Source organism: Eptesicus fuscus, chromosome 15, assembly GCF_027574615.1.
Source record: "Eptesicus fuscus isolate TK198812 chromosome 15, DD_ASM_mEF_20220401, whole genome shotgun sequence".
Taxonomy (NCBI): Eukaryota; Metazoa; Chordata; class Mammalia; order Chiroptera; family Vespertilionidae; genus Eptesicus; species Eptesicus fuscus.
This window is the reverse complement of record NC_072487.1, coordinates 49,357,937-49,377,839: the sequence shown is the minus strand read 5'-3', so window position 1 is coordinate 49,377,839 and position 19,903 is coordinate 49,357,937. Positions and strand designations below refer to the sequence as shown.

General features: G+C 43.7%; 2 protein-coding genes and 1 long non-coding RNA gene across 7 annotated transcripts in view; 2 read left to right on the top strand and 1 right to left on the bottom strand.

The window, feature by feature from the left end:
- The window catches only part of KIF24 (kinesin family member 24), a 51,753-nt gene extending 50,618 nt beyond the window's left edge, over positions 1–1,135 (top strand). Inside the window, exon 12 of the mRNA XM_008141975.3 lies at positions 232–1,135. Within this exon, the coding sequence (XP_008140197.2) occupies positions 232–372 (141 nt within the window). The 3' untranslated portion in view covers positions 373–1,135. The remainder of the gene's footprint in view (positions 1–231) is intronic.
- Positions 1,136–1,229: 94 nt separating this feature from the next.
- LOC114231700 (uncharacterized) lies at positions 1,230–7,144 on the top strand. The gene is made up of 3 exons (XR_008558226.1): positions 1,230–1,446; positions 3,768–3,864; positions 7,067–7,144. It is a non-coding gene; the product is annotated as an uncharacterized LOC114231700 (long non-coding RNA).
- The window catches only part of UBAP1 (ubiquitin associated protein 1), a 44,360-nt gene continuing 26,645 nt past the window's right edge, over positions 2,189–19,903 (bottom strand). For 2 of the 5 annotated variants that reach the window (XM_008141976.2, XM_054726805.1), the window contains exons 3-7: positions 16,168–16,292; positions 9,957–10,892; positions 5,238–5,420; positions 3,944–4,045; positions 2,189–3,319 (exon numbers count right to left, since the gene is read on the bottom strand). In XM_008141976.2, the coding sequence (XP_008140198.1) occupies positions 3,179–3,319; positions 3,944–4,045; positions 5,238–5,420; positions 9,957–10,892; positions 16,168–16,292 (1,487 nt within the window). In that variant the 3' untranslated portion in view covers positions 2,189–3,178. Of the gene's footprint in view, positions 3,320–3,943; positions 4,046–5,237; positions 5,421–9,956; positions 10,893–16,167; positions 16,372–19,903 lie in introns of those variants that run through there. The other 3 variants (XM_054726804.1, XM_054726807.1, XM_054726806.1) reach the window with 3 other exon arrangements.

The window sequence follows — 19,903 nt, the reverse complement described above, 5'->3', positions numbered from 1 at the left end:
TCACCGTCTGCCTTCCCAGCGGTTTACTACAAAAACACCCCCTACCCTGAAAAATACGTCTATATATAAAGTGTCCCAAATGCAGAGAAGTGGGACCCACCCTGGGCCATAGTAACTATGCTGCAGGTTTTCCAGCTGGATGGCCTGGGCTCTGAAGTTTTCCTGCAAGAAAAAAGCAGGTCTGGGAGAGGGCCAGCAACAGCACCATTTGTCCTTTGTTTCCTATCTCAGGATTTTGAAGATTTTGTCACCCAGTTGGATGAAATCATGGTTCTGAAGTCCAAGTGCATCCAGAGTCTGAGGAACCAGCTGCAGCTATATCTGACCTGCCATAGGCTGTCTGAGGCCCCTGAGAGGACAGTGGTGTCTTAGAGCAAGATCCAGTATGGGGTGGTGGGGGCAGCGCAAGAGCCTGTGCTAGGTTCTCGGGTTGGAGGGGCTTCTGCCAGATCATCCCTGCGGATATCAGAACTCACTCCCTGGTCCTGCCCATGCTAGCCTCTCCACAGCCACACGTGGCCTTGGCTGGGCCCCAGCTCCTCTCTCAGGGACAAGCCTCTATCCTTCAGTTCCAAGTGCAGGAGCATCTTAATGTGCCCCTCACTTTTCTTTGAGGCTGGAAGAGAATTTGTCTTACTAACCCGTCTGTAGAAACACACGTGACAACCCTGTAGATGATTCTGAATTGGAAACTAAGAGTATGGGTAGTCAGTGGAAACCTACAGGCCAGAGGTTACAGGCTGGGGAAGATAACATGCTGAGCCCAGGAGCTTTATCAGGTGGATTCTATGCCTGTTGTTGAGCCAAAAACTAAAACATTGATGCTAGTGGGGCAGGGGCAGGGGCCGGGTGAGCTCTGCCCCATTATTTGGGGCTTTAGGTTGGCTTTTGAAATGTAAAATGAATAAACTGACTTGCTATGTCTTTCTTTAACAGCAGAAGATGTGAGACAGACTTTATGCTTTCAGTTCTCCCTTCCTGCAATCCAGTTCTTTGTCCATCTCTGCCTTTTGCTGGGATGATCAGCCTTTTACAAGCCCCAAAAGCCCTCATAATCCTGTTGGCATTTCCTGGCTCCAATCTGAGACTCCTCACCCACCACACCCACTCATGGAATAGTTGAAGAGCTGGTGGTTCTCAGGCAAGTCCATCTCCTAGCTCACCTTCATCCAGAAAACCCTGTCTATTCCCCCTTCTCAAAATAGCCTGTGTTCAGTATCTTGGCAATGAGTATTTTAGTCAACAGTCTGAGACTCTGAAGCAGAATTTTTACACACAATCTTCTGCTTGCTATCATTTTAGCAGGAAGAAGCTTAAGACAAGAAATGCAAAGTGGCCTCCAGGTGGCCATCATTTACCAAGGCCACCATGGGTCAAATCAAGATTCGTGTGTCACAGCCTTGGCCCTGACAACCATTATACTGTGAAAGTTTTAGTTGCCTACAGGTAAAGAATAATTTTTAATGGCTTTAAAAGGGGGGCTTAATTAATTTTAAAGGCCAAAAGAAGAGAGGCTAGCTGGCTTTCTGAGACTATAGCCCTGCTACCCTTTGTCAACTTTTGTCAACCTCTGGCCACGCCTGATCTGACCACGAGGGGGCAGCCTCTTTCCACTTTGGTGCTTCCTGGCCCAAAGGCTCTGCGGTCCCTTAAGTGATCACTAAAAGAATTAAACCCACCTCTACCCAAGAGCACAAGAGGGACTATAGGACAATATTAAGTATAAGGACAAGAAACTTTAGGGATAAATCTAGTTCTATCAGCTACAACAGCACCACTGAGAGAGCTGGTCAAGCAGTTTGCATCTCCAGTCCTACCTGAGGCACAGAGTACATAAACGCCTGGGATCACAGGAAGAGGGACTTCTTCCTCATTTCTGGGTAATTACCCCAAAGGCCCAGCCTGTCTCACCTCAACAGCCAGTCTCACAGGAAGGCATATGTCCTTGGTCCAGAGACCAAGCTAGGTCAGGTTTAAACAGGTCTTCCTCTTGGCCTGCCTTTGTGAACCAAAACCAGGGCAAACTGGAGGGCCAGCTCCTGGGTCCCACAGGCCTAGAGTAGGAAGAAAGTATTGAAGTGACAAAGTGGTTAGGTCCTATTTCATCCCCAGCAAGCAAATCCAAGCAGGAAATATCTCTCACACACATAAAATAGCCCTTGGCAATAAAGGAGTTGATAGCGGGACATATCTTTTAGATTTTTATTAGTTTTCTCTGAAGAATCAAAATAGTTATTAGCAAATTACTTTAGATTCATCAAGACTGTATATCTTTCGTATTTAGATATTTAATGATGTACAGCATAATACAAAACAAACCAGAGACTGATTTCTATGACTAGCTGTTATTCATTGTGTCATCCTAGAGCAGGGGACTGGTGGGAGAGGCTGTTCTCCAAAGAGAACTGAGGTGGAGTTAGTGCTGGGCAACTAAATCATAGCCTGTTTCTCCCCAACTCAATGCTGGGAAGGGGCCAATGATTTCTTAATGTGACAACTGTTTCCTAGAGCAGGGGGCTCTAAAATCCTGGTAGCCCCCAGAGGATTGTGGTCCAATCCAAGCCGAAAGAAACAGGCTGGGTGGGGAAGCATGGTAACTGCCTGGCAGAAGAGGCAAACTCAGGGCCCCATGGGGAAAAGGGCATTCTTTGCACCTCAGTGACATTGCAGAACCAGTGTAACACTAAGAGACTTTGTTAAAAGGGGGGAAAATAAAACCCTGGAAAAACCTTTCAATTGCACTCAACCTGTATTACAGTTCAGTCCACCAATGCAGGGGAGGGAAGCAACTAGCCCCAAAGCAGCACTGAGTCTGGGCCTCCTGCCGCTTCTCCCTGGCTCCTTTTGGCAGCCAGCCCAGGTCTCAGCTGAGGACATGCCCCAGAAAAACCAGAGACATCTCTGGAGGGCCAAGGTGGGAAGGACACTTCTCAAAATACAAATACATTTAATACGGAAGGAGCCAGGACAGTTCTAAGGGCATTCACATGCCCAAATCTTCCCCCATTTCTCCCCAGCTCAGGGCCTAGGTTCATAGAGACTGGCAAACAGTCTCCACACCTGACCTTCCACCCCCAAAAGGAAATCTGGACGTGTGCCCCTTCTCCTTCCCCACAGGTGGGCTCCTCAGGGCCTCCTGCAGGGGTGGTTCCGTGGCAGGTTTAGGCAGGGCCTGGTCTCAGCTGGCTCCGGCCCGAGCCATGAGGTCTTCCAAAGCATTGTCCTGGTCATTGTTGTGTAAGAGCAGAACTTCCTTAATGTCTTTCAGTTCAAAACCCATTTCCTTAAATTTGCTCATTAACTGAAGAAACTCCAGCATCTAAAGGACAGAAGAGAGTACAGATTAAAGGAAGGGGTCTGGCCACACAGCTGAGTGGAGAAATATATGTGTAGGGGGCTTCTTGGGGGGGGGGGGGCGCGTCTGTATCCTTCGCCAGAGCCATCTGTGCCTCTCTGAGGTCCCCTAGCACAGTGGTCGCCAACCTTTCGGACCTCACGGACCACCAGTGGTCTGCGGACCACCGAATGGCAACCGCTGCCCTAGCAGAGTAGGGCTATGGAAGAAGCTGGGACCGACAGCTTGATGCCACAGCGCCAACTCTTACTAACCTTTGTTCCAATCCCACCACCCACATTCACACTTCCACCAAGGCAACTGACTGAACCCAGAAGCAGGCTAGGCAAAGTGACTAACAATCTTCCCAGTCATCCAAAAGTACGCTTTGTAAGTCCAGATCATTTTCCCCTTCCCTTCTCTGGAATTCCAGATATCGTCTTCAACCCAACGTTTCACCTGAGCCAAACACACCCAACGTATCTGGACATTTCGGAAATTCTGTGCTTCAACTGTCTCTGCTTTCTCTGGTAGGGAAAGGGTATTGTGGGTCAGGGGGAACCCCAGATCACATTGTTTTTTCTTTCCAGAGGGCATGAAGGTTCCTACCTTTTCCTCTGAACACTGATGCATTTCCAGAGCCTCTTCCACTAAAAGAGGGTCGAAGCCCTTCTCACAGAGCTGTCCATGTACAAAGAGATAGTCGAGAATCTAAGAAAAAAAAACACGAGGTCTAAGCACCTACTGCCACTCCTATCTGTTTCCCAAGAGTCTTACACAAGCCAGCAAGTGTGACATCTGCTCCCAGACCTGGCTATTAGATCCTGGACAGGACTTGATTTTGTGCCTTGAACTGTATCCAACACAACAGGACCTCAGTGACTATCTGCTGAACAGACAGGCACACCCTCCTAAACATGAGTAGCCATTTTTCAAAGGAGTTCCTGTCAGAGCTGACTCATATCTCCTAGAACAGTGGTCGGCAAACTCGTTAGTCAACAGCCAAATATCAACAGTACAACGATTGAAATTTCTTTTGAGAGCCAAATTTTTTTTAACTTAAACTTCTTCTAACACCACTTCTTCAAAATAGACTCGCCCAGGCCGTGGTATTTTGTGGAAGAGCCACACTCAAGGGGCCAAAGCCGCATGTGGCTCGCGAGCCGCAGTTTGCCGACCATGGTCCTAGAACATTAACTCCACAGCCTGGGCAGGGTATTCCTCTAAGAAATAGCTAGAGTCATCGTATGTGGAATCTAAGTAACAAAATAAACTGATGAACCAAGTGGATCCAGAGATAGGGAAGTATGGAACACAGTGTGGAATCTCAGGGAGAAGGCGGGGTGTTGTATCCATATATGCATGGCCCCTGAACACAGAAAATGGGGTGGTGAGGGCCTGGGGCTGACTGTAGGGGGTCAATGGGGGGAAAAGAGGGGGCATAGAGTAATCATTTCAATAATAAAGAATTATTTTAAAAAAGAAATGGCTCAAGTCAGAAAATGCATCTAAGGTTTAAGACTCTGGTACCCTATTTTGGAACTCCCTGGGCAGCTATGACAGGATAATTTCTGGAAGAAATCTGACCATACCGCAACCCTAGGATGTGCTCTCAGGAGGGGCAGAAGTGGGAGAGTAGTTGGATAACAGTCCAACAGCTCCAATACTCCCAAGGCTTTCCTTCAGCCTAGGTTCCAGAGCAGCCCCAAAGCAGAAACACTGCTGCTGGTTTCCCCCAAGAAAGTGCCCGAGTCCCCCAAACTCACAGGAACAGACATTGATGCTGTAAGTCTGAGGGGCTCCAGGATAGAGGCAGGATACTACTTCAGCTCCAGAGGACTGGAACCTCTCTGGCTGATCACGCACCTCCCCCACTTCCCCTCCCCACCAACCAAATGCTCACCTGCTCAATATTCTCTCCTTTCTTCTTCATGGCTCTCAGGACACACTCATAGGAGTAGCCCATGTTGACCACTGTCTCCACACACTGCCGCTCCCTGGGGGACAGCATCTGCAGTTCAGAATAAGCCTGGGGACAGCTGGGAGTGTTGGGCACTTGTGACACTGAGAAATTAGGAGGTGTGGCCTAGTGGTGGAGAAACAAGAGGATCAAGGCAAGAAGATGTGGACCCCAGAAGACATGTTATTCAAATGACCGTTTAGGTGTTTGCCATTTTTGACACTAATCAAAGCCCCAGTCGAAGCAAGTCTACCGGGGAGAAAGGGCCAGGTTGCTGGCCAGACATCCTGAAGAGGAATGAAGAGGGGTAGGGGAGCTCCAGCTAAGGAGAGAGAAGCTGGGAAGATATCTCTACAAGTGTGGCTGCCCTCTACCTCAGCCCACCTTGCAGAATGAGAAAGCACCACAAGAGCTACATGCCCTTCCATGCCCAAATCCCCCAGGCTTGAAGTTCTGAGACTGCCCACAGGACTGAAGCCCAAGCTGGCTGCTATGATTTCCTTCCAGAGCTCCATTATCCCTTTCTTAGGTTGTGAAGGGATCATTCACCTCAAACACCCCAAAGTCTGGAGCTGCCTCTTCCAACAAGGTCTCTATCCTCATTTCTCTCACTGGGCTGCCCACTCATGGCCAGCTCAGGGACCCAGAGCTTTGAGGGTACTCCATCTTTGCCCCACACTGTGCTTCGATTCCCTGCTACAGCTGCTGTCCTTACAGAGCCAGGGCTGAAGGAATATTAGCCACACCAGGCTGTGCCTCAAGGACTGGAATGTGGAATGCACTGGCTATAGGCAGCCTGCTCCCTGCCACCCATTCTTACTAACCCCAGTCTTGGTTGTTGGACAGAATCCCATAATTAACTCCTCCCATCACTTCTGATAATGACTCAGGCCCAAAGCATGAAGGCCAAAGGACCAAACTACCATGGGAACAAGGTCACTAGCTGTTCTGCAGTTTGGCCCAGCTCCCAAGAACCAGGAAAAATGTTTCAACAAATTTTTCTTTATTTTTTTATGTGGGCATGGGGTTAGGAGACAGGGAGTCTGCTGTCCTACAAGCAAGTTAAAAATTATAGAGCTAAAACCAGATGCTCTCCTCAAAGTCAGCTGGGAAAAGCCAAGATTACAGGCCTCAAAATCCATTGTTTCCACTCAAGCATTTAACCCACAGGCACAGGGCTCAGTCATTAGGATACAGGAGTCAATACACAGATCATGGGGACTGGATCACACTAATCGGGCCACTTTGCAGGCCCCAAGATTGTCTCTCCAGGGTCAGACTCTGCCTGGGCACAAGAATACCAACAGTCAAATAGCATTTTGGTCACACTGGTGGCACAGTACTTTTCACATCGAAGTATATTAATGTGAGCTCCTAGAGCAGCGGTTCTCAACCTGGGGGTCGCGACCCCTCTGGGGGTCGAAAGACCCTTTCTTCACAGCGGTCGCCTAAGACCATCGGAAAACACAGATATTTACATTATGATTCATAACAGTAGCAAATTAGTTATGAAGTAGCAACAAAAATAATTTTATGGTTGGGGGTCACCACAACATGAGGAACTGTATTAAAGGGTCGCAGCATTAGGAAGGTTGAGAACCACTGTCCTAGAGGTTAGTATATGGGCTTGACACAGGGTCTGATCATCAGTTGAAAAATGGAGGTCTATTAGCATTTCAAAGGGGGAATTTTATTTTAGCACAGCAAACTAACACTGATTCTCCCCAAAGCCTACTAAAATAATAAAACAATGAAAACTATTAACCTTTAAGGTCAAAGAAACGGAACAGCAGGGGAAAATCTGAAGCTAAGAGGCAAGGTAACTGACAAGCAATGAAATTACAAGTGAGAGACAGGAGAGGGGTTCAGTATTTGGAAGCAAGAGGTACTGATGGGATAAAGCAAGAGCACAAAATGAGTGCTCAGAGCAGTAAAAACCTCAGGCAATAAATACCTTTCCCACCCATCTTCACCCTCCACAGGAGGCAGAAGGTTTAGTCTCTAGAAAATGAGAACCAAACACCAAAAAGGAGGTTAAGACACCAGGCATAGCATATAGCAGAGAGACAAGAACCAAACGGGGATTAAGTAAAAGTCTATAGAAGCCTTACCCAAGCTTCCTTAGCCCTCAAGCACAATTCTCTGGAGAAATTATAGCAGCCACAAAGACCTTCACATGTTGACATTTTGCAGAGCTCCCCTCAAAGCCAATTAACTTTCAACCTATCGTGAAGTTTAACTATCAGCAAGCATAGTGGGAAGAGACACTGGCTAGAGTTAAGTCAGGCAGTTTTATACTGGACTCAGAATAAAGGCACATTATAAGATTGTTCTCTCAAGATGATCCCATGGATTTCTCAACTATTAAGATTAGTTTATATAAACACTAAAACATGAAGTCAGAATCTGAAAACTAAGACCCAAACACTGGGCCTAAAATAGCCAACAAGAACCAAATTCCAGGAATACTTCCCTGGGAGTTCCTAAGTGAAGTGTGTGTACAGCCCTGCTGACCACACCACCACTTCCCTCTGGCCTCAAGTCACTGTCTTAGGGAAAAGAGCTTCTCTCACCGAGAAAGGTTCTCACTGTGGGTTTCAAACACTCATACTAAGAGAGAGGGCCAGGATGGAAACTAGGCTTTGCTCCCTGAGGGTAAGGGTCATGACTTCCTTAGAGAACAGTTCTGTTTCTATGGGCCCTTGAAGGCAGCAAGTCCCCAGGCCAGCAAGAAACAGTGCCCCTCCCACCCTAAAATGAATGGATCCAAAAGAAACTTCACAACCAGGTGGGTCGGAGAATGATGAGTGTTCTGGTTTGAGAAAGAGCTGTCATTAGTTCATCTAAATGGTTGCTATAACTTTAAGGGGAGTCAGGCTGGGGAGGTAGCTGAGGAACCCTAATATTTCCCAGAGTGCATTTAATTTCTAAAATATACAGTATATTGCCCTAGACAGTTTGGCTCAGTGGATAGAGTGTCGGCCTGCAGACTGAAAGGTCCCGGGTTCAATTCCGGTTAAGGGCACATGCCCAGGTTGCAGGTTCAATCCCCAGTAGGGGGTGTGCAGGAGGCAGCCGATCAATGATTCTCTCATCATTGATGTTTCTATCTCTCTCCCTCTCTCCTTTCCTCTCTGAAATCAATAAAAAATTTAAAAAATTTTTTAAAAGAAATACTGTCCTGGGGAGCCAACAGAGTGCCCCCTAAAGTCTCCCTCTGAGGAACTGATTTCTCTTTAAATCTCACACACACACACACACACACACACACACACACACACGAGTATATCATGAAGGAGTACCCTGCTGACCACAGCCCAATAATGAACCAGGAGGAATTAGGACGAAAGCCCATTCCTAGAAGGCAGCACCAGAGTACTTAGTGTTGTTTTTCTTTTTGTGTGAATCCTCACCAGAGGATATTTTTCCATTGATTTTTAGAGATAGTGAAAGGGAGTGAGGGAGAGACAGAGAGAGAGAAGCATCAATATGAGAGAGATACAACAACTGGTTGCCTCTGCAACCGAGGTTATGTGCCCTTGACCAGAATTGAACCCGGGACCCTTCAGTCCAAGGGCCGACAATGAGCCAAACCAGCTAGGGCCCATGGAAATTTAGAAGCAGCAGTGAGCTGACAACAGAAGCACTGACACAGAGACAATAATTTACCAAGAATGCTATTGCTGGGACCTTACTCTCACTGTGCAGGCCAAGGCTCATCCTTTGACCAACTAATAGCAGGCTTCTTATGGTGTCTGAGAGAGATCCCAACAACCAATCAGGCTCCTTTCTCGCTCTAAATACTGTGTTTGATAGGCTGTCATTTTAAGAATCTGTGGACTGGTACAGCAGAAGGTTCTTGGACTTCCATGGCTTCTATCCTAGAATGCAACAATGTATTATTCTGTGTTGCCCAAACAACCACATCAAGAGCTAAGCATACACTCCGTGACAAAGCTCACCGCACATGCAACTTTTTTGTGTGTGGCAAAACTAGATTTTCTAAAAGATGATACAAGATGCACCTCTTTTATCAACCCATACTTCAACATTAAATCCAAATTCCCACCTTCCCTCTCCCTCCCTTTGGAGAAAACTGCAAAATTCTTAGCGGAGAGAGAAAAAAAGGAATTACACCATTAAAACCAATGGGTTTAAAGTGACAAATTTCTATGTTTTCTTGGACTTCCAATACAAATGATCTCCCAGGTACTGAAGCACCACCCAGTCTGAAGAAACACCACAAACTGGCAGAACCATGGTACACACACATTTCAAGGCAGAATGAGGGAGAAGATATAATGAAGAGACCAAGCAATCTTAACAAAAAACAAAGAAGGCAATAGGAAACAGTTAAAGGGTACAAAAAAAGAAAGCCTTTAAAAAAATGTAAACGCCAAGATATGCAGCACAGAAAAAAAACTGATTAGGCAGGAAAACACCAAAATATGCAGGCAGGAACAAGCCAACATCAATCAGGGTCGGTGGAGAGCTAATAATCCTTGTCCTCAGGAAAAAACCAGAACTACATATAGTATAAGCAAGGTCAATTTGGCCATGCCCATCTTGCCCTACACCTTGAAAAGAAGAATGTGAGGATGGCAACTGCTAAGTAGAATTTAAAACTCTTTGGAGCTTTAACTTGGGATTTAAAAGGCTTACCGTGGAACCTGTATTTGGAGGTGACGATTCTTCTGTGCACACAGACAAGACAGAGAGGGAAGGCATCTGGGATATCATATCAGAAGGGGTCAGGGCTGGCACTTCTGTGCCACTGTCCAAGTTCAAAGTTGAAAGCCCAAGACTCTGATGCCCACTGAGCTCACTGGCACTGCTTTGGGTGGAAGGCTTTGGGGAATTCTGGAACGTGCCATTGCGGAGGCAGGATGTGCTATGGAAAGTGCTTGCCAGCTTGGCTGTCTTCTGATTGCTGTCATCAGAGTCAAGTTTGGGGAAGGACAGGGATTTGATATTGCTTACTGCAGGAATGGGGGGGAGGGACACTTTGGAAGACAGCGACATCTTTTCACAGTTGCCCAACTGTGGTAAGGTTATAAAGCCATTGGGTTTATGAAGAGGCTTGAAATCTAGTGTTGCCCGCTCCAAGGATGCCAGGACTTCTTCATCCTGTAACACAGACCCAGAGCCGCCTCTAGGCAAGTTACTGTCCAATAACTGAGCCATAATGGGTCCAGTGGTTCCTACCAGAATGTTTCTCAGTTCTTCCTTCTCATCAATAGTTTTTAACTCAAGATTATCAAATGGGTCTTCTTCACACTCAAAGTCAGCAGGGTTGAAATCTGCCTTTGTGTGGGGTGGGCTGAGAACTTTCTGTTTCATGGTACTGCTGCTGACCCGAGTCGGGGTGAGAATGCTGTTGTGCTGTAAGGTGGCAAGGATGGGGTTAATAGGAGGTGGCATTGTGGCGGTACTGTGAGTCTTGGAGAAGCTCATTTTGTTATCGCCCTCTGGGCCACTCGTAGAATTCACTTGAGCTTCTGCTTCCTCAGCCTTCCGCTCTGCTTCCCGCTGGGCTTCTTGGATTTTCTTAATATCTTCAGCCCACTCAATGGTTTTCTTTTCCAAGGAGAAGTCATACTGCAAAGATATATGAGAGAAAGAAGATGTGAACCTAAGTGGCTGCCCCTCCCAATGCAGCATTCAGGTGTACTGGATGATCTACACTCAAGAAGACTAAGGCTTCCTAATCTTATAGGATTTAATCAAAGTATGCTCCCAGATTACTTTTAGAAATTAACTACAAAGAGCTCCCACCACCTCAAGTCCTATGCACCAGGCCAAATGTTACAGTGACATGCCCTTGCTTCTCTCCCCTCAGGCCATGTCCCTTCCTAGATTTCTTCATTGGTGGCTCCAAGCTCAGCCAACCTCCTCTATGATGCTTTGCTGATGACCTATTCCTTCCTCTGAAGTCTTACAAAGATCTGTCTCTATCATTTGATGCAGAGCACATGTGACCACAATAGCTTTAATCTTTCTCTAAACCAGGGGTAGGAAACCTTTTTTCTGCCCAGGGCCATTTGTATATTTGTAACGTCATTCGAGGACCATACAAAATTATCAACCTAAAAATTAGCCTGCTATATTTGGTCAAACATTTAATTAATTCCTTGGCAAGGCCAGACCAACCAAATGATTTCACAGGCCTTCTATGGCCTGCAGGCCAGATGATCTCACCCTTGCTCTAAACACTTCCCCAACAATATCACATGCCTCTTATGGGCAGCAAACTGGGCTTTAGGCCTTAAGGTCTCTACTATCTAGCACAAATGTCCTAATAGATCATGTGCTGGATAATAATAATCCCTAACATTTAAGAAGCACTTACAAGGTACCATGCATGATTTGAAGCAGAGTTTATATAATAACTCTAGATTTTCTCAACCCTTTAAAGTAGGTACCACTGCCCAAGATAATAAAGCTGTTAAGAGGTAGAGCCTGGATTTGAACCCAGGCAATCTAACTAAATACTCTATGCTTCTTAAACCACAATCAACTTATAATGAACAGATTGTACTCTAAGTGCAGGAAAACTGCTTATTAAATCTAGACATATTCAAATTAAGACTTTACAGAGCAAATTGCATAAGAATTTACTTAATGGGTCCTTAACAATACCTTAAAGTATACAGCTCAATTTACAAAAATTTCATTTGCACACCTGAAAAAATACACTTTATTATGTGAAACTAAATCCCCGCAGGAATAGGAGAAAAAAACCTTCGATGCTCACCCTAAAGCACCAAAGCTAATCAATGTCTTGTGTGTATGTTCAAGGTTGAGACACATTAAGAGTGAAAGAAGGGGAAAGAAGAGAAAAGAGTAGAAGAAAACTCTGGTCATTTCCAAGCTTTCAGCTTCAAACAACACAAGAGAAGCCTGGAAATGCGCCTATCAAGTTCACTTACACCCCTGAGCCAGCTGCTGGGCATCAGAAAGACACCTGGGGATGACAGTGCTTCCTTTCTATCACTAACAGCAGAGTAAGAAAACAGCACTTGGGCAAAGACTGCTGCTTATAACTGTGGAGGAAATCCAATTTTGCAAGTGGTTTCCTCCACCAAAAACTGAGGCTGTAACCAACTTCCTGATGCCTGTGAACACAGGTGTCCGATGTTTTATTCCCAAAAATAATTGGAAATGTCTTTCCTTTTTATTAAAACCTTTACCGAGCTTTTGGTTTTTAATTACTAAAGTAATGTAGAATACGTGGAACATAGAAAAATACAGGGAAAAAATAGCAGAAATATTACAGTGAAAAATAAGTGTGTGGTTTGAGTGTACTATAATAAATAGTAAAAAAAAAAAAATTATGGAATATTAGGAACCAGAATAAGCATTATAAGTGCATCATTTTGTTTAATCCTTACAATAACTTTAAAAGCTAATTATTCCCATTTTACAGATGAGGAAATGGAGGCTTGAGGAGTTTAAGCAATCTGTACCAGATGACACATAGCAATTCCAGCCCATGATTGAGTGACACCAGAATCCACTCTAAACCTTTACACTAAGGGCCACCCCCACTGCTGTGGCTACCACTATCACCACATTCAATGAAAGCTTTCTGGACCCTGGGTGCAAGGGTTATGTATGTTTTTTCCACTGGCTCCCCTTGATGAATTTTCAGCTGAAAAATGGAGTTCGTACTACCATGTAAGAGCAAATAAGGCAAAGTTATAGGAAGCTTCAAGTTAGCCATCTATGGCTCTAGGTCTGATTCTTCTCTGTATTGGGAGGGATCTAGCACCAATACCATAGCCAAATTCCCCATGGAGACCCCATGCAGTCAAAATTTAATGCTAATCTGCAAATACAGAACAAAAAAATTTCAGCTGGCCCACATTGGAATAGAGCTCAGAGCCTAGATTTCCCTTTTTGGTACCACTGGGTGCTATGAGTATAGTGAACACTGATCAAATAAACAGAAAATTCACAGCATTCAAAACAAGTTTTCTGAATGGGTCAACGAAGTGGTGAATAATCCTATCTAATAAAAGAGTAATATGCAAATTGACCATCACTCCAACACAGAAGATGGCTGCCCCCATGTGGACACAAGAAGGCCACCACAAGATGGCCAGCAGGGGAGGGTAGTTGGGAGGGACCAGGCCTGCAAGGGAGGTCAGTTGGGGGTGACCAGGCCAGCAGAGGGAAGTTGGGGGCAATCAGGTTGGCAGGGGAGCAGTTAGGCATCAATCAGGCTGGCAGGGGAGTGGTTAGGGGTTGATCAAGCTGGCAGGCAGAAGCGGTTATGGGCAATCAGGAAGGCAGGCAGGCGAGCAGTTGGGAGCCAGCAGTCCTGGATTGTGAGAGGGCAGTTGGACATCCCTCAAGGGGTCCTAGATTGGAGAGGGTGCAGGCTGGGCTGAGGGACACACACAACACCCGTGCACAAATTTTGTGCACCGGGCCTCTAGTATGAGAATAAAAGGTGGAGGTGTACACCCTAAGTGCCCATCAGCAGATGAGTGGATTAAAAAACTGTGGTGCATCTACACAATGGAATACTATGCTGCTGTAAAAAAGGAGGATCTCTTACCATTTGCAATAGCATGGATGGACCTGGAGAGCATTATGCTAAGCAAAATAAGCCATTCGGAGAAAGATAAATATCACATGATCTCGCTCATTTGTGGAATATAATGAACAACATAAACTGATGGACAAAATAGATCCAGATACATAGAAGCATCAAACAGACCATCCAACCTCAGAGGGAAAGCGAGGGTGGGGTGGGGTAAAAGATCAACCAAAGGACTTGTATGCATGCATATAAGCATAACCCATGGACACAGGCAGTAGGGAGGTGAGGGCATGTGCTGGGGATGGGAACAGCTGAGAAGAGGTTAATGGGGGGAAAAGGAGACATATGTAATACTTTAAACAATAAAGAATTATTAAAAAAAAGATGGAGGTGTTTTTTAATCATATTGCTAATAGTATCCTATACACAGAGAGGTATTTACCAAATATTTGTTGTTGCAAATAAAAGTCACCAGGCAAACAAAACAAGGTAAAACATTATAAGGGAAATCTATATCTTTTCTGGTCCAATAGTCTCCAAACACAAAAGGAATATCAATCAATTCAGTATTCAAAAATATATAAGATACTCAATATCATTAGTAATTAGGGAAATGTACATCAAAACCACAATAAGAGACTATTATAGAAGGGTGTATAAAGACAGAATATAACAAGAGTTGGCAAGGATATGGAGGAATTAAAACCCTCATGCAGTGTGGGTGTGATTATAAAATAATGCAACCATTTTGGAAAACAGTCTGGCAATTCCTCAAAAGGTTATAGTTACCATATGGCCCAGCAATTCCACTCCTAGGTATATACCCAAGAAAACTGAAAGCCTATGTTCACACAAAAACCTGTATATAAATGTTCATAGCAACATTACTCCTAATAGTCAAAAAGTGGAACCCATTAAAATATGTATCAGCTGATGAATAAAATATGGTACTGATACAATGGATTGTTATTCAGCCATAAAAATAAATGAAGTACTAATATTTCATTCATACAACATGGACAAACCTTGAAAACATTATGCTAGGTGAAATAAGCCAGTTATAAAAGGCTATATGTTATATTACTCCATTTATATGATATATCCAGAATAGGCAAATTTATAGAGACAGAAAGTAAATTTAGTGTTTGCAAGGGGCTGGGAGACAAGGGAAAACAGGGAGTAACTGTTCATGGGCACTGGGGTTTTTTGGGGGTGATGAAAATGTTCTGAAATTAGATCATAATGATGGTTATACAACTCTGAGTATACTAAAAACCACTTATTTGCACACCTTAAAAGGGTGATTTTTATGGTATGTGAATTATATCTTAGTAAAGCTGTTATTTTTGAAAACATAACTGAAATATTCCCACTATGATTACTCACTGCATATAGACTGAAAGATACAACAAAGAATCCTTTTTAGAATGACATGCTAATGCCTTATTAAATCCCCCATAAACAAAACAACTTTGAAAAAAAAGTGTATTTTAAAAAATCTTAAGTCACAGGAAGAAGTGTTTGAATGAGTAGTGTACTGTTTTTCCACTTGACTCCTTCTCTAAACTGTAGCTCCTTGAGGACAGTGATTAAGGCATTTCTCTCTATCCTCAGGCTAGCAGAGCACCACTCAAAGGCAAGCATTCAATAAATGTGTACCGAAGGAAGAAAGGAAGTCGTATAACATAGGTCTCTTTGCTGTTTTCAAGAATTCTATATATACATTTATATATAACTGAGCTTTAAAGATGAGAGGGTTGAGAAAGAAGCTTTCGAGAAGAAGGCATTTCAGCACAATTCTAGAAGAGCAACAGCTTTTAGTACGGTGAGAAAGAGAAAAATACCCCAAGTGGAGATAACAGCTCATGAGAAAAAGCATTTTATATACACAGTATGTTCAACAAATTGCTAGTAACCTAGTTTGGAGGGAACATGAATAGACTAGACAGTAATGGGGAGATACAACAAAGAGAGAAATGTTATCTAACTCGAGTGACAGAGAGATAATGAGGATATTAATAAAGAAAAGGAAAATAAGTAAATAAGTAAGATAGGCAATGGGGATTCATTTTAGACAAGGCACAGAATTCCAGGAATATACAATCTAACATATTACACAAGATCTGTAGTAGATACATAGACGTGTGTGTGTGTGTGTGTGTGTGTGTGTGTGTGTGACACACAATGTAAGCCAAGCAATAACAAGCTATAAAAAATACAAATAAGAGATATGAGAATGGGGTTTTTTTCTATTTCACTATACATCAAATTCTTACTCATTAAATTTTTAAATGCACTAAACTTTAACTAAATATCACCACTTACCTGTACTTCTCTGACAACCTGCAAACAATCAGGCAGGGAGAAGCCAATAGGTAGACCAACTTTAGCTGGTGTTTTGAATTTGTCTCCTATCTTAAATGGGACATCATCAAGGTAACTGAAAGTCCCTACAATCAAAAATAAAGTAGAAAATATCAGCAAAAATCTTATTTGTTTTGCTATAAACTTATGTCTAGGATATAACATTAATATATGCTATCCTAAGACTAGAAGTTCCTTCTCTGACTGCTTACCTTCTCTCCTGACCCCAGATCTCTAAAGAAAAATCCTACTTGATCTTATTAGGGTTTATTTTCAATTATACATAGTGTAAAAGCCAAAGTACTAGAGGACTAAAAGGTCTCCTCAATGCTCACAACCTCTCTCTCTTCAATCCCGAATAGTCGCCTCCTAGCTCACACTCACTAAGTCACAGTCACAACTGGTTCAAATGCAAGTCACAAATTCTGCACTGGCTGCTCTATCTGGGATGTTCTTCCCTCAGATATTGATGTGACTTATCCCATTATCCCTTTAATGTATTTGCTCAAATATTACTCTCTCAGTGAGGTTTCCCCTGACCACCCTATTTAAAATTACTACCACACCCTTACCACAATACTCCCATGTTACCATCTATCTTTTCCCCATAGCACTTACTCCCTTCTAACATACTATATAATTCACTTTATAATTATACTTATTGTCTATTTTGCCCAATGAAATATAAGTTCCTTGTAGGCAAGTATTTAAGATGATTTTACTCACTAGTCTCAAAGCCTACAACATTGCCTGGCACATATTGGGCATTTAGTAAATACTGTTGAATTGATGATAGAATCTCCACAAAAGAACCTCTTAGATTAGGATTCTCTACTTCAGTAGAAATCACTTTTTAATTACTATAAAGAATTACTGCCGAAACAGGTTTGGCTCAGTGGATAGAGCGTCGGCCTGCGGACTCAAGGGTCCCAGGTTCGATTCCGGTCAAGGGCATGTACCTTGGTTTCGGGCACATCCCCGGTGGGGGGTGTGCAGGAGGCGGCTGATCGGTGTTTCTCTCTCATCGATGTTTCTAACTCTCTATCCCTCTCACTTCCTCTCAGTAAAAAAATCAATAAAATATTTTAAAAATTAAAAAAAAATTACTCTAGTTTTTTTGTTTTCAAGGCTACATTCTGGATAGATGTGTAAACATTTTAAGCACAGCACTTACGAAAAAAGGAAAGCCCTGAGCAATGTTGCTCAGTAGTTAGAGTGTCTGCCCACATACCTACGGGTCACTGGTTCGATTCCTGGTCAAGGGCACATACCTGGATTGTAGGTTAGATCCTCAGCCCCAGTTGGAGCACAGAGGGAAGGCAACCAATCGATGTATCCTTCTCACTGAGATGTTTCTGCCTTTCTCTCTCTCTCCCCCTCCCCATTCCACTCTCTAAAAATCAATGGAAAAAATAACCTCAAATAAAGATTAACCAAAAAAACAAAAAAGGAAAACCACAGGCATCAGATTAGGATTATCTTTAACTCCCTAAAGGTTGTCTGCCAACCTGGCCAGTGTGGCTCAATGGCTGAGCATCAACCTATGAACCAGGAGGTCACAGTATAATCCCCAGTCAGGATTCATCCCCAGGTTGCTGGCTCAGGGTGTGGGCTTGGCGGAGGCAGCCGGTCAATTATTCTTTCTCATCATTGATGTTTCTCTCTCTCCCTCTCCCTTCCTCTCTGAAATAAGTAAAAAAATATCCTATAGCTCTGGCCGGTTTGGCTCAGTGGATAGAGCGTAGGCCTGCAGACTGAAGGGTTCTAGGTTCGATTCCGGTCAAGGGCACGTACCTTGGTTGCGGGCACATCCCCATTAGGGGGTGTGCAGGAGGCAGCTGATCAATGTTTCTCTATCATCAATGTTTCTAACTATCCCTTTCCCTTCCTCTCTGTAAAAAATCAATAAAATATATATATTTTTAAAATATCCTATAATATAAAAGGGTAATATGCAAATTGACTGAACGGCGGAACAACCGGTCACTATGACACGCACTGACCACCAGGGGGCAGACGCTTAACACAGGAGCTTCCCCCTGGTGGTCAGTATGCTCTCACAAAGCCAGGATCACGGCTGGTGAGCCTCTCCCACCTCCGCGGCAGCGCTAAGGATGTCAGTCAGACATCCCCCGAGGGCTCCCGGACTTCAAGAGGGCGCAGGCCAAGCTGAGGGACTCCCCCCTGCCCCCAAGTGCACAAAATTCGTGCACTGGGCCTCTAGTATAAATACATAAATACATACATACATACATACATACATACATACATAAAGGTTGTCTATCACAGCTGAATAATACAGAAAGACCAGGACACCATCACAGATTTATATAGTCAGACAAAATGAGAGTGCCTCTTATATGATTCTCATTACCTATACCAGGGGTGTGGAATGTCTGGCCCACAGGCCATACAAGGCCCACAAAAATCATTTGGTCTGGCCCTGCCAAGGCATTAGGGGTTAGTTAATGAAATGTTTGATCAAATATAGCAGGCTAATATTTAAGTTTATGATTTTGTATGGCCCATGAATGATGTTATAAATATACAAATGGCCCTTGGCAGAAAAAAGGTTCCCCACCCCTGATCTATACACTCTAAACTGGACAGTGGGTTCTTTCCTGGACCAGGTTTGTGGCTAAGTTACTGGTAGACCATCACAGACAATGAAACATACTTGATAAAATGAATTTTGGCCCTAGCCAGTTTGGCTCAGTGGGTAGAGCACCAGCCTGTGGACTGAAGGGTCCTGGATTCAATTCCGGTCAAGGGCATAGGCCCAGGTTGTGGGCTCGATCGCCAGTAGGGGCCGTGCAGGAGACAGCCAATCAATGACCCCCAATAGGGGGCATGCAGAAGGCAGCCGATCAATAATTGGAATATTAGCAGCTACTAAAATAAGGTTTATTTCTGAGCCTCACACTAGTGTATTTTCTTGAGTACTAACAGACAGAATAAAAGACAATATACCTCTTCCATGAAGATGACTTCTTTCCCTTTTAAGAACCCTACAGATTTAAAGACCTAGCAAGGTCAAGATGTATTTGTAATCTTGTCATCATATCTAATCTTGTGTAGGTATTGGTCTGATACACCTGAAACCCTCCATCAGGAAGAAGACCCCTGCTCCCCCCCTCCCCACAGCTGGAATCAAAACATTCTGTCACTCAGCTTGCAAATTAAATCCATAAGTATTCAATTTAATAATTTTTCTGGGGCATAACCATAATTATTAACACTAGGAAAATTTCCAAGTTGGTCATACCCTTTTAAGTGCTGTTTTCTCAGCTGGCAATACCTATCACATTCCCACCCTTATTTACTTGATTAAAAAATTTTAGTCCTTTAACCCTTTGCACTCACTTGCTTTTTTCTCCATTCCTTTATTCCACTCAGGATTTAATTTTTTAAATACCCCAGATTTTACAAAGCGCGGCAGTAGAATAAAAAACTGGAGTTTCTTTTCATACAAACTTATTTATTTGGATTTTTTTATATTTAAAATTATTGATACATTCAATACATTTCGACATACAAGCTGCTACCGATGCACCTCCCTTCTCAATCTCAGAATACCTAATTCACACCACCTCTGTTATTAATAGTTCATTTCCATTGATAATATTTATCAAATTATGAGAATCATTGATCAGCTGTCTTCTCCACGCCCTCTATGGGGGGGGTCGTACTTCCCCCA